General features: G+C 42.9%; 1 protein-coding gene across 2 annotated transcripts; it reads right to left on the bottom strand.

The window, feature by feature from the left end:
* Positions 1-1,952: 1,952 nt before the first annotated feature.
* RCC1 (regulator of chromosome condensation 1) lies at positions 1,953-16,898 on the bottom strand. Of its 2 annotated transcripts, XM_039334286.1 has the most exons (12): positions 16,790-16,898; positions 16,242-16,275; positions 13,660-13,744; positions 11,224-11,293; positions 9,731-9,918; positions 8,532-8,711; positions 8,308-8,431; positions 7,507-7,629; positions 6,440-6,595; positions 5,733-5,852; positions 5,102-5,254; positions 1,953-3,721 (listed from the first exon to the last, which is right to left on the bottom strand). In XM_039334286.1, the coding sequence occupies exons 4-12, from the start codon at positions 11,279-11,281 to the stop codon at positions 3,549-3,551; spliced, it is 1,275 nt and encodes a 424-aa protein (XP_039190220.1). In that variant the 5' UTR covers positions 11,282-11,293; positions 13,660-13,744; positions 16,242-16,275; positions 16,790-16,898; the 3' UTR covers positions 1,953-3,548. The 2 variants fall into 2 exon arrangements, with proteins under 2 accessions (XP_039190220.1, XP_039190219.1); XM_039334285.1 differs by lacking the exon at positions 16,242-16,275 and having other exon boundaries at positions 16,790-16,895.
* Positions 16,899-18,220: the final 1,322 nt, after the last annotated feature.

Genomic DNA, 18,220 nt, shown 5'->3' with positions numbered 1-18,220 from the left:
TTTAAGACTCCTGGACTTCAACTTCCAGGATTCCCCAGGCAGCCATGCTGGCTGGGGAATTCTGGGAGGTGAAGTCCACAAGACTTAAAAGTCACCAAGATTGGACACCTCTGGATTAAGAGTATAGCACTGGCATCCTATCATCACCGGAAAGGCAAGTGTGGACTTCAACTCCTAGAATTCACACTGGCTAGGGAATTGTGGGAGATGAAGTCCACAGATCTTAAAAGTTGCCAAGTTTGAAAAACGTATCAATGAAAGCCACCTTCCATAAAATCTCCATCTGTAGTGTTTGCATCAGGCTTATGAAAAGTCAAAAACTTGTATTTCTGCCCAGTGATTTACATTAGCATTTCTATTGATCTCTCTGCAACATCATCCTTTTTACATGTTATTTTTTGCCTAAAATTGCTAAAATGTTTATTATCTGCTTTTTGCTGCCATCTAGTGAGTAGTTTTTAGAACTAGAACATTTGCATCCCATGATAGTTAGATTCACCTGCTTTTTATACAGCTTTATTTGGAGACAGCTGTTTTCTCCATTCCTAATTCAATTTTGCCATTTTTCCCCTGCCAGAGAAGCTTTTAAAGTTCTACATTACAGTATTCTCAGCTCACCTGAATGTCTTTTGAATTTCTGTTTTTAAGCTTTTCTTAATGCTGGAGATAGGACACACTATTGCTTGTAGTGGTTTCCTCTCGCATATCCAGCCTTCACTCTGCTACTCAGCCTCCCAACCATCAGAAATGCTTCCCTAACAGGCCTCACCTGATGCCTTCCTTTGGGATTTAATGGAGCTAGGAAGACGAGGAGGCTACAGAGATGACCTACATATGCAACCTAGGCCCACTCATCTAGCAATTTTTTTCTGTAATTTTGTTCTCACATAGCATTCTGCAAGCAAATTCATCAATAAAATACTTCTAATACCATTTTCTTGAGCACAGGTTCTCCTCAGGGCTGCGTCCTAAGTCCGCTGCTGTTCACCCTATTGACCCATGACTGTTGTGCTAGATTTGCCACCAACCATATCGTGAAGTTCGCAGATGATACAACAGTAGTGGGCCTTATTCATGATGAGGGTGCTTACCACAAGGAGGTTGAGGGTTTGGTGAACTGGTGTAAGGAAAACAGGCTAGTTTTAAATACCGGAAAAACCAAAGAGATCATTGTCGATTTCAGAAAAGGCAGGCACAGCCACACTTCTCTGTGCATTAATGATTCACCTGTGGAGATGGTTACCAGCATCAAATTCCTGGGTGTGCAGTTAACGAGTAGGCTGCCTTGGTTGCTCAACAGCGAGACACTGGTGAAGTGAAATGTGTTCATTTTGAGAGCGGGCAACTAAATTTCATTTTTGATGTGTGTGTGCCCACAGTAAAAAATAACAATAAAAGGTTATCTCTTATCAAATTAAGAACCGGGAGAAAAAAATACAAAAAACACAGCTTGGTGTAGTGGTTAAAGCATATTAGAAATCAGATCATGGATTCTATTCCTACCCAACACATGAAGCCAACTGGGTGATCTTGGGCCAATCACTTCCTCTCAGCCCTGGGAAGGAGGCAATGGCAAACCACTTCTGAAATCTTGCCAAGCAAACTGCAGGGATTTGTCAAGGCAGGCAGTACTGACTCAAAGGTGCTGGTACACACAAAGAAAAATAGATGATTTTTGCAGCATTGTTGATTGAGTTGTCCCATTTTTTTTTGAATGCATTCTTGCTGCACTTTCAGCTACAAAAAAAAAAAAAAAATAGAATTCCCAACAGAAGGGATGAGAAAACTGAGGTCCTCCTGAGGTTTCTGTACTCAAAACATCCTCCAGCCTAAACCAGCATAAGCCAAGTCAGATGATGGAACCTGTAGTGCAGTATCTTCAGGATGATGGGTTCCCTTACTTTTATTTTAGGCAATGTGCTTTCAACTGCCCTATATAACACACAAACACAGCACTATCAAAACTCAAATTTATTTCAAATGTTAGGATTTCACAGATTTGTTGTGTCTCCTTGGCAAATGCTACCAAAGATATATATATATATATTGCTTTCTTTATCTCTCCAAATTTTCCCTCCCCTGGTTTCCTGAGGCCGCAGGAACTCCGTATTTTAAAAATGCACTGTTTTCTAGAATTGCAGAAATTTCGGCTGTGGGAGATGACAGAACATGGCTGGCATTTCAAAGGTCATGGCAAAATGTCTCCATCTCAGTCTGGCTTACATTCCATGATCTAAACATGGCTTTTCTTTGGCTGGTTTTGCTCCTTCATCTTTGTTGAGGATCAATTGACAAGCAGCTCCTTTGAACAAGCAATTATCAAACTAAATTGATAATTCTCTGCCAAACTAAATTGAAAATATGGTTTACAAGCATGGCCCCACGTGGAAATATTGGAAAAATCACTCTGCTATTCATGCAAGACAACTAATGAAGGAACACCTGAGAGAACTTGGAGCTGGTCTCCTAAATTCAAGGGCCTAAATTTTCCAGGAAAAAAATAACCAGAGATGCCACTTTAAATATGAAAAACAGGATTTGTGGATGTCCCAAGCAGTGCTGTGTCATTGTTAAGTCTCTGTTCAGGCTTAATTGTTCTGGAGATTAGCAGCTGCATCAGTGAGAGCTGCATTAAAAGTCCCATAAGGAAAACCCCAACAATTTCTCCAAAAGGAGAGACCTTTTACCCACTCTCCACTTAAGAACCGTGTTCCTCCAACCATTGAGGATTGAGGAATTCACATTTCCTACTAGGATAAAGACACTGTTTCCTGGAAATAAGGGCAAGTAGAACCAATTTGGATCCTTTCGCTAAAGCATCCAACTTGGAAGATGTGCTTATCTACACTGTTCATCCCTCTGAAGCAGTTTGTCCCTGGAATGTACTGGCTAGAGGTGAGAAAGGCAGTAGTCTGCCTACATAACCTTGAATCTTGAAGAAGATACCTCAGTAAGAGAAACTCACCCCCTGAATTAAACGGCTCTTGGAGTCATCCCAATTTGCTTTGCTGCTTTAGACAGAAGAGGACATGCGCTGAAAAAAAGCAGCAGACTTTACTGCACTTAAACTGAAGAGACCACACTTCCTAACAGGGAATGCAAGCATTGCAAGGGATAAAAAATTTTAAAAGGGAAGAATAAATAGCTAAGAATGTAACCAAGGTGAAGTCCCACACCGAGTGGTGAACAGAACTGGGGAAAATCCCAAGTTTTTCAAAGATCGATAAAAGCATGGAAAATAGCCTAGCAAAAGCAAAAATGGTAGTAAATAGAGTTGCAGACATTGATTTTTTTTTCCTTTTTTAAAGATGGGAAGGCTTGTCTCCATTCCCGATTTTGATACCACAAGATAACCTGCTTTGGATTTCAACAAATTCCAGCATTCAGAAGAGTATTTTTATCTCAGCTCATTTTCTTTTCCAAAGAAACTTTGAAAAAAATTTTTTTTCCTTTCCCCACTAAAGGGCAGTCTTCAAAACCTGGCTCCAAAAGATTCAGATAGGGAGCGCCCCCTGGAGGGTTCCTGGTGGGACTGCAGGAACAGACTGTCAGCTCTGCTGGTCCTTGACAAGTAAGACAGTGTGCTGCCCTCCGGCCGTCACGGACAGAACGCTGCGGTTCTCCAGCTGCTGGCCGGACATCTGAACAGGGCTCCAGACGTCCTCTTCATCTCCTGTGGCCAGCTGAAGGTTTGATCCCATGCCCCAAGCAAAGGCATGACCTACAGAGAAGTAGAGCATGAAGATCAAAAACAGCAAGCAGCCATTCTAAGACATGCAACAGCTGATTGTCTTGGGTGATTCCTATATGCGTGTGCGTGTGTAGGTCTTTGGTTATTCGGGTTTTCTCCCGCGTCAAATTGGAAGTGTCTTGGCGACATTTCAACGAAGTCCCATTCGTCATTTTCAGGCTGGTGTTTTCAGCTTTGTGCTTCTAGGAGCAATGTGTGATCGTAGCTGTTTCTTCCTTTTAACTGCCAGTGGGAGTATGAACTGATTGGATGAGAGCTTGGCTGTGTTCTGATTGGATGGAGGTGTGTTCTGATTGGTTAGAAGCTTGGCTGTGCTCTGATTGGATGGGGGGTTGGCTGGGAGAAAACGTGAATAACGAAAGACCTACATACAAACACCCGCGAAAACCTCAGAAAACAAATAAATATATATATGTGTGTGTGTGTGTGTGTGTGTGTGTGTGTTTTCTGAGGTTTTCGCGGGTATTTGTATGTAGGTCTTTCGTTATTCGAGTTTTCTCCCGTGTAAAATTGGAAAGTGTCTTGGCGACGTTTCGACGAAGTCCCATTCGTCATCTTCAGGCTGGTGTTTTCAGCTTCATGCTTCGAGGAGCACGAAGCTGAAAACACCAGCCTGAAGATGACGAATGGGACTTCATCGAAACGTCGCCAAGACACTTCCAATTTTACGCGGGAGAAAACCCGAATAACCAAAGACCTACATATGTATGTATGTATGTATGTATGTATATGTATATGTATATGTGTGTGTATATATATATATATATATATATATATATATATATATATATATATGTATATGAGAAATAGAGGGGAAGATGTTGGACTAGGAATAAGGAGACCTGGGTTCAATCCAACCTTAGCCATGGAGCAACTTTGGGTCACTCACCCTTTCTTGGATCAACATATCCATAGTCCTTAGTCCTTGCTTAGCAACCATTTGAAGTTACAATGGGGTTGAAGCACCAATCCTTGAATTTTACAACAGTTGCAGTGTTCCCTAGTCATGTGATTGCCATTTGGGCACATTTACAACTATCACAGCATCCTGCGGTCATGTGATAACCATTCAGACGCTTCAAAACCACCTTGCAATAGAGAAGATGGAAGTAAAACTGTTAAACTGCAGTTATGAGATCTTTCATTTGACAGTAAAGTGGGAAGTGAAGTCATAAGTCCCATCGCAGTCACAATTTTACACTTAGCAACTGTCCCCTTTCAGAAAAAGCAGGATGCAATTGAAGTCCTTAAAAATAAATCAAGTATTATTGCAGTGAGTTGAAAGTAAACAAAAAAAATTGTGCAAACTGCAGGACCAACACCCAATTGTCCATATTTGCTCAGGCTCACCATCTTCTGTCACGGAAAAGCCAACTCGTTCTCCACAGGCCACCGAAGTTGATTTGGGCAAACCAGGGACAGCGGTGGGAGAGTTCTTCTCGCCAACACCTTTTCCTAGGCCCAACATACCATAGTCTGCACGTCCAAGACTATACACAGTGCCTGTTTGAAGATGGGAACCAATAAAAAGAGACAGAGAAGATGTTCTATTAAGAGGAACCCCAATAAACCCAACCACAAAAGGATACAGAAGTCTCCATGATACAAAGTCTTCAAAGACTACATGACCAGCAACGGCTGCATCAGGATTTGTAAATAGGATCCCTTCAACCCCCAATTGAACAGAGGTTAATGCAAAGAAAGAAATCAACCCAACCCAAAGAAATCAACTCTGCCCACAGTTTGGAGTTCGATCCTGATGGGGCTCAAGGTTGACTCAGCTTTCCATCCTTCTAAGGTTGATAAAAGGAGGACCCAGATTGTTGGGGCAATAGGCTGATATTGTAAATCGCTCAGAGTGCTGTAAAGCACTATGGATTGGCATATAAATCTAAGGGTTATTATTATTCTAGGTAGTGCCTGACTAGGGCAGAGCAGAGAACAACTGCTTCCCATGAGTCTACACTTCCAGGTGACCCACCTTCTGAATCCAGACAAACAGTGTGATGCTGCCCACCAGAGAATCCAACCCACGATCGGGTGGAATTCTTAAATGCTGTCAGAATTTTTGGAGAATAATAAGTGGCAATTTCTTGGGAACCTGCAGGGATAGAGATTGATGGAGATTAATGCATTAACAGCAGCCCATTACCATTTTAAGCCCATTTTGCTACAAATGACTGGAAACTACATATCAGCCACAAGCATGTAGAACTAGTCCTAACCTAAGATGTTTGTCGGAGGAGGAACAAAGCACTTCTTTCCCCCTCTGGGCCTAGCACTGCACATCAACATTATGGTTACCACAAAAAGCAATTTTCACCACAAATTTCATAAACAATACTATCATTTGTTTCCCTAGTCTTCACCAGGTGGAGGAAAACCAACTTCTTCTCCTGAATTATTTAGGATCATAAGGTCCTCAAGGATCTCTTTGTCTCACCAGGAGTATTTTGGACACCTCCTGAATCCCATCAACCTGAATGACAACCAGGCTCACCTCACAGTTTGGGGGATCATAACAAGATCCCTGAAGATTGGAGCAGTTCAAAATAAGAAGCAAAGCTAGCATATCTCTAGGCTAGAGAAAGCCTCCCCTGATTTGGGATCATAAGGTCTTTCGAGACCAGTCCATCTTACCATGACGGCACTGGGTATATCCCAAGCCTTTGATAAACATCAACTCACCCAACTGATAATAATTGGAGAGGCCAAACCCAACCACATGTCCCTCCTGCGTGATGGCAATGGTGGAGTAAGAGCCACAGAAGACATCCCTGATGTTGCCTTTGGTCTTGCAGCCTCTCTGCTTTATGGTGACCACTTGGGGGAGCAACAGCCGCTCTGGAGGAAGAGAGGAAAGATGTTTAGGAAGAATCGGGTCAATATTCATGCATTATATTTAATTAAGGATGGAGGTCTGACTATCTGGTGCTTAGATGCCACTTGCATAGCTAACAAATCAATCAATCAATCAATCTCTATATCATCTCTATATCATATCTCTCTGTCTGTCTCTGTCCCCCCCCCCTCTCTCTCTCTCTCTCTATCTATCTATCTATCTATCTATCTATCTATCTATCTATCTATCTATCTATATATATATATATATATATATATATATATATATATATATATATATATAAATAATTTGGATTGCCAGCAAAGAATTAAGGGAGAACTGGAATAGCTATTTCGAACTCTTTAGTTCTTTTCAACCAGACATACCCTTCTGACATTCGAACCTGGGCTGTCTGCATGTTAGGCAGCTGTATTAAACCTCTAGGCCACAGGCTCTTTCTCACTTTTGCCAGCTGTGTTAGGGAGGGAAGAAACAGGGGAGGAGTTATCTAGAATGCTGTATGTTACACCCTGTTGACCCAAATATGGGAGAGAGAAATCTTTTGCCTTGTATCAATGTATATGATGTCACAGTTGTGACTGCTGCCTGTGGATGGCTCTAGTTTGAGCTGATACAAGGCAAAAGATTTCTCTCTCCCATATTTGGGTCAACAGGGTGTAACATACAGCATGATAGATAGATAGATAGATAGATAGATAGATAGATAGATAGATAGATAGATAGATAGATAGATAGATAGATAATTTATCTATCTCTATCTATGCCAAAAAAAATGCAACAAACAGGACAAATTCAATAGATAAAACTGGTCCATCCAATGAAATAAACAGCTGCTGAATCAAACACTGTATAAGAGAAATTAAATTAAAATTAAGTTAAATGCTGAACTCACCCAAGCCCCGTCTTCCTCCTCGGACCACAAAAATTTGAGGCACACGCCCCAGCTGACCATTGTCTCCACATCCACAGGTATAAAGGTTGCCAGTACTGGACACTAAAGCCAAATGATGGCTCCCTAAAAAGAGGACAAGCTGCTTCATGGGTGGCTCAAGAATTTTCCCAACGTTCTATATAAATATGGAATCTGGACTGGAAGAAAGCTATACTTCAGAAGTTTTCTATCGCTTTTTGAAGAGGTTATTTTACTGTAAAAATGAGAGGTTGGAACAGTATAGTTTTACATAATCTAGACTTAATAATATGTTAAAAGATTGGACTGGTTTTACATGGTCCTTTTTAAAGATGATTTTAATGACTATATTTATGATTACCTTTTTTCTAACTACAATACTAATACTACCACTATTGTTCTATTTTTATCTTTGTATTCACTAATAAATAAAATGGATTTTTAAAAAATATCTTTTCTTCCCCTCTTCTGTCAAGGTGCAATGATGAGTTAGAAAGTTGATTCCTATGCTTTTCGGAATTCAAAGCACAGGGAAAATCCTGTATTTTCACAAACTTTACTCAATGGAAGGTAAACCCAAACAGACCTGAACATCAGCCACTGACTAGGTTCATGAATTCACCAAGCCATGTCAACATTTGCTGGTGAGATGACTTAGCTGAAGCCACCCATTAGAGTTTCACGCTGCATGTGAAACAGACCAACATGACATGCTTGCTTTGCAAACTTGCTTTTAAAAAATCTAGTTTGGGGAGAAGTATGAATGTAGCCGGTGTCACTCACCAGACGCAATTTTAACAACTGGGACATCCAACTGTAGTTCTACTGGGAACAAGCTGCCACTGGTAGACTGCGAATTCTCTTCGCCTTTCTGAGGAGCTAGTAAACCAATAACACCGTTTTCATCCTAAGAAAATGCAAATGTGTGAGAGAAAGCACTAGTGGGCAACTCAAAAGAGGAAGCCAACAATGACAGCTTTTGTCTCCAAGCAAAACAGACAACATACCCGGAAAGCACCCCAAATGAAGACATGTCCGTCTTCTGTCAATGCTGCAGTGTGACTGTCTCCCGCTGACACCTGCACCACCTTCTCCTTCAGATCGACCAAGCCTGGCACGGCGTCAGACCCTTCCTCTGAAGTGTCCCTCCCCAAGGCCCCCTCGTCATTGCAGCCAAAAGTGTAGATCTGGAAGAAGAGAATGGGTCACGATGTAATATTAAGACGAACATCCGGGACTAGAACGTCTCTAGGCTGTCAGTTATGAGTCAACCTATCAACCCGAAGAGAAGACCTCAAAGTAATTTCACTGATAGGCAGCAGTTATGGGATTACTAGCATTTCTATTTGTCCATTGGGAGAGGGGGGTTAAGGCAAAACCCATCAGAACTGTTCAAATCTGGCAAGGAATCCAAGGTTTCCATTCAATGGACCACCCCCCCCCATGTGTTCCTGCTCTTTACCAAACTCAATTTGGTAAAGATTGTGGTGTCATGCAGACAACAACACATATATATACCTGTCCTTTGTGTCCTCATCAGGGCACACTTGAGAATCTCATGACAGCGTGACAGAACACAAAGTGTGTTGCTAGTTTCTGGGCTAGATCTGTTTAATTGGTATGTAGTTTAATCTTTTATTTTGTATTTTAAATGTTATGTTTTATAGTATGCCTTATTTTAGTGGTGATGCTTCTGACACAAACAAACTAAACTGCACAGAGGGGATTTGAAGCATCAACTTCCATCTTTAAGCCAGTTCAAATCTATTTCAAACTTCAAAACCAGACAACTGAAATTGGTTTACCATTGAGATGGAGACAGAAAAATCTAAGATCAAGCCATGTGTTTGCAGGAAGTTAGGATGGCCTTTTTGGTGGTGGCCCCAAAATCTTAGAATTATTTTTCTTAGCAGCTTATTCCTTTAGGACAGAGGTCCCCAACCTTTTGGGCACCAGAGACCGGTTATGTGGAGAGCGGTTTTTCCACGGACTGGAGGGGGTATGCTTTTGTGTGCTGCCTTTGCTTGTTTGTGCAGACCAGTTGCTGGCATGATGCGGCCCAGTACCGGTCCACGGACTGGGGGTTGGGGACCCCTGCTCTAAGAGAATACTAGGTTCAGGAAAGTCTTAGGGGGGAAGCATAATTTAAGCACTCTATGCACATAGCACAACTTTCTATATGAAACCAAGGTATTTCTGGACTCACTTTGCCTGTTTCGCTCAGACATACTGTATGAACCCCTCCTGCCTCAGCTTGGATGATTTTCTCAGGGAGCTGCAGCAGGGCAGGTCTCTTCCGTGCCAGCACATCTGGTCCAAGGCCCAACTGTCCAAGATCACCTTGCCCCAGGGTCAACACCAATCCTGGCTCGCTTTGGTGTGATGAATGGCTAACTGGATAAGAGCCGGAGGAAGGGACATAAAAGAGAAAGCAAACTTTCAAAATCCAATCTGAGAGCTTAAAATTCCAGACTAGAATATTTAAACCAGATGTTTCCTAAATCAAAAGGAGCCTCTCCTATGCAGGTAGTCCTTGACTTACAACCTTTCGTTTAGTGACTTTTCTGAAGCAGAAAAAAGTGATCTTGTGATCACTGCACCATCATCCCCGTGGTCATGTGATCAAAATTCGGGCACTTGGCAACTGGCATGTATTTATGACAGCTGCACTGTCCTAGGGTCATGTGATCACCATTTATAACAGGGGTCTTTGAAGAGGGCCCTTTTATGACTTGTGGACTTCAACTCTCAGAATTCCTCAGCCAGGCATGCCTGGCTGAGGAATTCTGGGAGTTGAAGTCCACAAGTCATAAAAGGGCCAATTTTGAAGAGCCCTGATTTATAACCTTCAAAGTCAGCTTCCGACAAAGTCAATGTGGGAAGCCAGGTTTGCTTAATGATTGCATGATTCACTTCACAACTGGGGCAAAAAAAGATCATAAGATGAGGTGCACTCACTTAACAACTGCTTCATTTAGCAATGGAAATGTTGGGCTCAAGGTGGTCATAGGTCAAGGATACCTGTACAAGATATACGGTGTACTCTCTATGCACACAAGCACTATGGCTAACCTACCAAGGTTTATCTGTTATGGCAGTGCACAATTAGAACATACAAATGATGGGTCCCCTCCGCAAAGATTTTACTTTCTGAACCCAAAGTTAGGGAGAAATTAAAAGAAGAGAGAAGGGGGTTGAAATCCCAAACTTCTGGACATTGTACTAAACCTGTTTTGGACAAGGAGGTGGCTCCCCGTTGAGAAGCATTTTGGGGGCAAAGCATGAGATCAGCACAGCCTTTGAGATTAAAAACGAATTTTCAAAAAGGACCTGCTAATTCCCACAATAATGGTCAAATCTACCTACATTCAATCATGCAGAGGAAAAGAACCCTTTGAAGCAAGTAAAATCATACTCCAAATTTGCAGTGTTTCTTAATTTGGCCACCTGAAGATATGTGGACTTCAACTCCCAGAATTCCCCCGCCAGCCCTGCTGGTAGAGGAATTCTGGGAATTGAAGTCCACACATCTTTAAGCAGCTAAGAATGAAAAACACCGGACCAAAGAAATATGCTGACATCAATCATAGTTAACAAGGGTTTGGTAAACAAGAACTGTATGGTAAGACTAAAACTTTTGCTGGTTAAGCACTGAGAGTGCTTGGATCGGAACAATATTCCCAGCACAGGGCCTCTCACCTTTTGTCCGTTTCACTTTTAAAATGTCATCTTTTTCTAATACCCGTTTTCTTGGCATGTTTCTTTAAAGCTGCGGGACAGAAGAGAGGGAAAGAAAAGGGCAAAAAATCTGTTCAATTAAATAAATCTTAATATGTTCTCTTCAAATCAAATTTCATTACAGTAGACAGCAAGCAGGCCAGCCCAAAGGGAGAAAATAATAATTAAAATTTAAAATAATGCTGATGTAAAATAATGTAATGTATAGGAATAATAGATAAAAAGCAAGTTAAGAAAACTTTACATTAAAAAATGCAATAACCAGAGGAACATGAAAACATGTGGAAACACAGGCTTACATCACTACATCAGTAGTCTCTGTTATCTTTCTAGTCTTTTTATTTTATCATTTATTTTATTCTATGGGTAGTCCTCAACTTACGACCGCAATTGAGCCCAACATTTCTGTTGCTAAGCAAGACGCTTGTTAAGTGAGGTTTGCCCCATTTTACGATCTTTCTTAGCACAGTTGTTAAATGAAACACTGCAGTTGTTAAATTAGTCACACAGTTGTTAACTGTTAAGTGAATCTGGCTTCCTCCTTGACTTTGCTTGTCAGAAGGTTGCAAAAGGGGATCACATGACCTCGGGACACGGCAACCATCATAAATATGAGTCAGTTGTCAAGCGGCTAAATTTTGATCACATGACCATGGGGATGCTACAACAGTTATAGGTGTGAAAAACGGGCATAAGTCACATTTTTCAACGCCATTGTAACTTTGAACAGTCACTAAATGAACTGTTGTAAGTCAAGGACTACCTGTATTTTACTGGGCTAGCTCAGGGGTAGGCAACCTTGGCTCTTTTATGACTCGTGGACTTCAACTCCCAGAATTCCTGAGCCGGCATGGCTCAGCTTGGAAACCTCTCCCTTTCCCCTCAGCGTGGCTGGCTCAGGAATTCTGGGAGTTGAAGTCCACCAGTCATAAAAGAGCCAAGGTTGCCTGCCCCTGGCCTAGACAAAGGTCAGGAGAAAGGTATATCTTACGCACAGAAGAAAAAGGGGCAGGGGAACATCTCAGAAAGGACCCTACCTAGTTTGCCAGAGAATAAAAGGGAAGGAGGGAAGAAGCGCTTTCTGTTTTGCAAGAGTCTGACACTTCAACCTTACAAGAAAGATAGTATTAGTATAGGTAGACCTTGACTTATGACCACGATTAAGCCTAACATTTCTGTTGCTAAGACAGCTGTTAAGTGGCTTTTGCCCCATTTTACAACTTTCCCTGCCACAGTTGTTAAGTGAATCACTGCAGTTGTTAAGTTAATAACACAGTTGTTAAGTGAATCTGGCTTCCCCATTGACTTTGCTGGTCAGGTCACAAAAGGGGATCACATTTATTTATTTATTTTTGAGACTTATATACTGCTTTAAGTGCAAGCACTCTCTAAGCGGTGTACACCAGTAAGCAATGTATATATATTTACATTGCCCCCAACAATCTGGGTCCTCATTTTACCTACCTCGGAAGGATGGAAGGCTGAGTCAACCTTGAGCCGGTGAGATTTGAACCGCTGACCTGCTGAACACAGTCAGCTAAAGTGGCCTGCAGTACTGCACCCTAACTGCTGCGCCACCTCGGCTCATGACCCCGGGACACTGCAACCGTCATAAATACGAGTCAGTTGCCAAGCGTCTGAATTTTGATCACATAACCAGGCGGAGGTGGCGCAGCAGTTAGAGTGCAGTACTGCAGGCCACTTTAGCTGACTGTGTTCAGCAGGTCAGCGGTTCAAATCTCACCGGCTCAAGGTTGACTCAGCCTTCCATCCTTCCGAGGTAGGTAAAATGAGGACCCAGATTGTTGGGGGCAATGTAAATATATATATACATTGTTTACTGGTGTACACCGCTTAGAGAGTGCTTGTACTTAAAAGCGGTATATAAGTCTCATAAATAAATAAAATAAAATAAATAAATAAATAACTGAAAATGGTCATAAGTCACTTTTTAGTGCCATTGTAACTTTGAATGGTCACTAAATGAATAGTTATAAGTCAAGGATTACCTAAATTCAGGGTTGGGATTTCTTGTCTGGACTACCTCAAAGGGTTCACAAAAGCCTTCCAAAACACCATGAGGGTGGGAGCCATCTGGCTCTCAGGGGGGGCCTTACTCCAGAGGACAGGTACCATGACCGAGAAAGCATATTTTCCTGGATTCTGACTGTTTACAATTTATTTATTAAATTTATATGTTGCCCATTTCACTCATGAAGTGACTCTGAAGATGGTGCACCCTGCATGTGTAAAGAGGAAGAAACACGGCCACAGTGCCTTAACACTGAAATTGTTCAGGGACAGAAGCAATTTTAGTAGACAAAGGCTTCCCTTGTTTTACATCTCCTGAGACTATCCGCAAAGAATCCTCGAATATAGTAAAGCATTGTTACTTACACTCACAACCAGAGTGTGCCGCTGCCTTAGGGCCACCTGTTCAGTCCTCTCGAGAAATTGGCTATGCTTGGAAAACTCGTGGACTCTTAAAATCATAAATTAAAACAAAAGAAAGATCAGAATGTTATTCAGAAATGCTTACAATCAACTCATGCTGTTACACATGTGTTCTCAGGTTCGGCCTCACACTCACAGCCCTGGTAAATTTCCACGCTCAAATCACTTTCAACCGGAGCTTCAGGATCCTTTTCTCCTCCAAAGTCCTTGCTGTTGATGGGACTTGGGGAGGGGCTTCCCATATGCTCAGGCCCAATTTCTTTTGTCTGATTCAAGTGCCCTTTTTTCCTTTCTTTCATTAAGGACTTGGTTCCTTCTTAACTATTTTCTCTAAGAGAGTTTTTCCTGGCTTTTGTCTATCCTGCTTACTTCCTCTTTAGGTATAGCAGCTTAGGCCTAGTCTCACACTCCCAAATCTACGAACGGATCTATGAACCATTAACTGACTTAGAGGAACAGCAAGAATTTGGCTTGATCTACTTTGGGTCACTTTTGATGTGAGAGCAAGACTGACTTCAGTCTTGTGAATGTCTAGTTCACAAATAAGCTTTGTAAAAAAAATTCAATTCCAATTCCATACTGGAATCAAGAGAGTAATGGGCCCTGGAGAAAGAATTTATTCTCGCCTTGAGTTCCACCTGTCACAGTTGTCGAGATTCATCTGCCAGGAAAGAAATAAAGATATTCTCTATCTACAAAATGAATCAACTGCAAATGTACCAAACTTTGGCTAAGAGGCCAAACTTTCTTAATCTCTCTTCTCCAGGTCATCTTTGCTGTAGCAAAGATAACTTTTTCCTGTGGGACACCACAGTGTAATCTTTGGCTGATAAACATGGCTACAATTTTACAGTGTGCAGTTTATGTTCTTGGGAAGGACTGCAATGTTCCCCTCACCCTTCTTATTAAAGGGATGGCTGGTCTAGTTAATTGAAGGGATGTCCTTCTGGATCAGTGGTTCTCAACCTGTGGGTCGGGACCCCATTTGGGGTCGAACCATTTCACGGGGGTCGCCAAACAAGGCTGTCCGCCATTTTTTTCCCCTTTTCTTTGGCCACACCCCTGGCACCCAGTGATGTATAAGTGGTTGGGGGTCACCACAACATGGGGAACTGTATTATGGGGTTGCGGCATTAGAAAGGTTGAGAACCACTGTTCTGGATGGACAAGTTCTTCCCATTCTTTATCATGATTACATCACCCATCTTCAAGGAGCGAAGGACCCATCATTTTCACATTGTCAATTTTATCCTCTTAGGGAGGCTACGCTCAAGCATAAAAAATAGCTGAGACTATATAAAGGGATCCATAGAAGAATAAAGGGAGGGGGGGCACGCAATGGCTCAATGGCTAAAGGTGCTGAGCTTGTCAGCTCAACCCAGGTTCAAGACCGGAGTGCTTCATAACAAGATGAGCCCGTTACTTGCCCCAGCTCCTTCCCACCTAGCAATTTGAAAGCAAGCAAGCAGGTAACACTTCGGTGGGAAGGTAACAGCAGTCTTTAGTGTATAGCCATGCTGGCCACATGAGCGCACAAGTGTCTTTGGACAACGCTGGCTCCCTCAGCTAAGAAACGGAGAAGAGCATTGCCCCCTAGAGTTGGACACAGCTGGATAGGATAAACCTTTACCTTATATATAAAGAGTTGGACCCAACTCTCAACACAAAAGTCATTAAGTTACACTGTTTTCTCTTTTACACAGATACTTCTATGTGAAAAGTCTGTAGGGAAAGCACATACTTTGCTACTTAGTTAGTATTCTGGTCTCAACTGTGGTTATAAGTCAAGGATTACCTGTATATCTTTAGACAACATTCAAGGACAAGCAGATCCCACCACTCTTGAAAAAGCTATTAATCTAACAATCAAGTAGAGATGAGAACATTCCATCAGGCAGAGAGTCTAGCATTATCTCCGAGGCTATGGATCCAGGTTGTGGTTTAGCTGGGAATAAACCCCACTGGATCCATTGGCCCATTAGTCTCCATCAGCGTTTGTTAACCTGACAGACTCCCAGGTAGACAGGCCCATTGTTCCAATCCGCTATGGCAGGCTTCCCCAAAGCGGTCAACATCAACCCCAAAGGATCAATGGGACTATCCAAGAGGTTGGTGCTATTATTAGTGATAGCAATATCAGTAGTTAAAACAGCATTTATTAAACCATCCTCGTATAATAAAGGGGGCGGGGATGTTTGATGAACAATCTGAAACTTCCTGAGGGGTCCACGAGCTGAAGAATTTGAGGATCTCTGCTCTATGGGAGTCATAGGAGCCCCAGACCAACACCTCTAAAGCAGGGGTCTCCAAGCTGGGCAATTTTCAGACTTGCAGATTTCAACTCCCAGAATTCCCCAGCCAGCATGACTGGCTGAGAAATTCTGGAAGTTGAAGTTCTCAAGTTTTAAAGCTGCCGAGTTTGGACAGCCCTGCTCTGTACTTGGCAACTTCAAGCCAGGTTGAATTCTGGGAGTTGAAATTCGCACACAGGAATACGGAGTCCGAAAAGGAAAATAAAAGCCTACCAGATTAGCCTGCCCGGCTTTCCACTCATTCTTACTATAAAATAAAGAATAAAACAGGAACACTTTCAAAGTCTGTTCTCGACCATATGGAATTGCTTTTATTCCCCCCCCCCCTCCGCTTCCCCTTAACTGTCAAGAAAGCCGCCTGCATTTTGAATTTCCCGCCTGGACCTCCCTTCCCGGGAAAGAAGGAAGGAAGGAGAGGGCGGAGGGCGGGCAAGCGGTCCCCCACGCGCCGGACTCAGCCGCGGCGGCCCCTTTTCCTTCCCCGGAGCGCGTTCACTCCCCCTCTCCCCCTCCCCCTCCAATTAGAACGCAAAGTTGTTACTTGGCGTTCCATCCTCAGAACGTTCGCCGGCAGCACCTTCCCCAAACCACGTGGGCCGGGACGGGGCCCTTTTGTAACTTGAGCGATCGGCAATCTTGGGATGGGGGGGCGAAGGGAAGGGGAAAAAATATTACCAGCCCCCCTCCGCGGGCCGGGTTAACTCTTGCCTGCCGTGATTCCCCCGCTCCCCTCGCTACGCCGTCCTCCCCGGTCAACTCACCTCGTTCTTTACCTATTCGCCACCCCCCCTTCTGAGTCTGGCCAAGGTTCTCTGCCTCGCTTTCTCTCTCTCGCTCGCTTTCTCCACTTCCCCCCTCCCCTTTCCCCGGCCTGATCCGGAGGCGCATGCGCACTGGGCGCAGAGGCCACATTGGCCGGGAAAGAGGAGAAGCGCCCTCTACAGTGTGAAACCTCCCGAAAAGTGTTCGGAGGTGACGCTTCTATTGATTCTTTATATTTCTTTGCAAATCAAGGTTTCTTTACTTTGGATAAAAGGGGCTTCCCGAAAGCTATTCATAAGCAACTTGTTGGCCAGCTGCAACGGATTTACACACGGATTAACCCCGGTCGGTTGCAAATCTGGCTGCGTTCGCACACAGGTATGGGCTGGCAAAAGCTGGTTACCCTGTGGCTTAGCGTGTTGGGCTCATCTGTATCTTCAATCTATTGGGCAAAACTAGATCCTGGCTAGTATGATACTCAGGAAAAACGTACGGTGTAAAGACAGCCACTTTGCCACCGCGCCTTCAGTTTCGGTAGCCGTTGCAACATAGCTCTGCTTTGCCTTTCCTATCAGCGCAATCCGTGTCCATCCAGAAGCCTCTTGCTTCTAGGCAATTCAAAACCTGCTTGCAAGTTCTAATTCAGGGGTCTTCAAACTTGGCAACTTTTAAGACTTGTGGACTTCAGCTTCCAGGGCTAGGTGAGGAATTCTGGAAGTTGGAAGGCCACACAAGTCTTAAAGCTGCCAAGTTTGAAGAAGACCCCTGTTCTAATTTTATCAGTTGTAATTAGCATTCTAGTATAAACTGCCAAGGCTCTACAAGCTTTTACCACCTTAAACTACCTGTGCAGTAATCCTTTACAAGCTTTTTTTTGCCAGTTTAATTTTCTCTAGACAAAAAAAAGGGAAAAACACTTCACTGGGTCAGATGAAAACTGAGCTCATAATCTGGTACTTCAAAGGTACTTGTTGATAATTTATCAGCCCTTAAAAGTACTTGGGACCTTTTTTTGCTCAGTTGGGTGCAATTCTCAGGCACAGCTTGGACAAATCCCTGCAATTTTATTGGTTTTCCAGAAATGGTTTGCATTCCCTGCTTGTTAGGGTTGAAAGGGTGAGGCCCAAGGTCATCCAGCTGACCTGTTTTCAAAGGCAGGACTAGAACTCCCCATCTCCCAGTTAACCACACTTAATTGGCCGTGGTCTTGGAAACTTGCAAATTCGTTGGATGTGCAGGTGCAAGCTTGAAAAATCACATTCCAGAGTCTGCGGCCTAACTCATAAATTGCAATTGGTATTTGAATAGATACAAGGGTGATGTGACAAGTAGTTTTTGGAAAACTGGTATTGCACAAAAACATCTTTCACAATTTGGTGCTATCACCTTATCTTAGAGGGTTACTACACCAGGGGAAAAAAAAGCTTAGG

Source organism: Crotalus tigris, unplaced genomic scaffold, assembly GCF_016545835.1.
Source record: "Crotalus tigris isolate CLP2741 ecotype Arizona unplaced genomic scaffold, ASM1654583v1 scf7180000017628.32516253702:7417878, whole genome shotgun sequence".
NCBI classification, from domain to species: domain Eukaryota; kingdom Metazoa; phylum Chordata; class Lepidosauria; order Squamata; family Viperidae; genus Crotalus; species Crotalus tigris.
The sequence above is the reverse complement of the archived record's forward strand: the minus strand, read 5'-3'. Positions and strand labels throughout refer to the sequence as shown.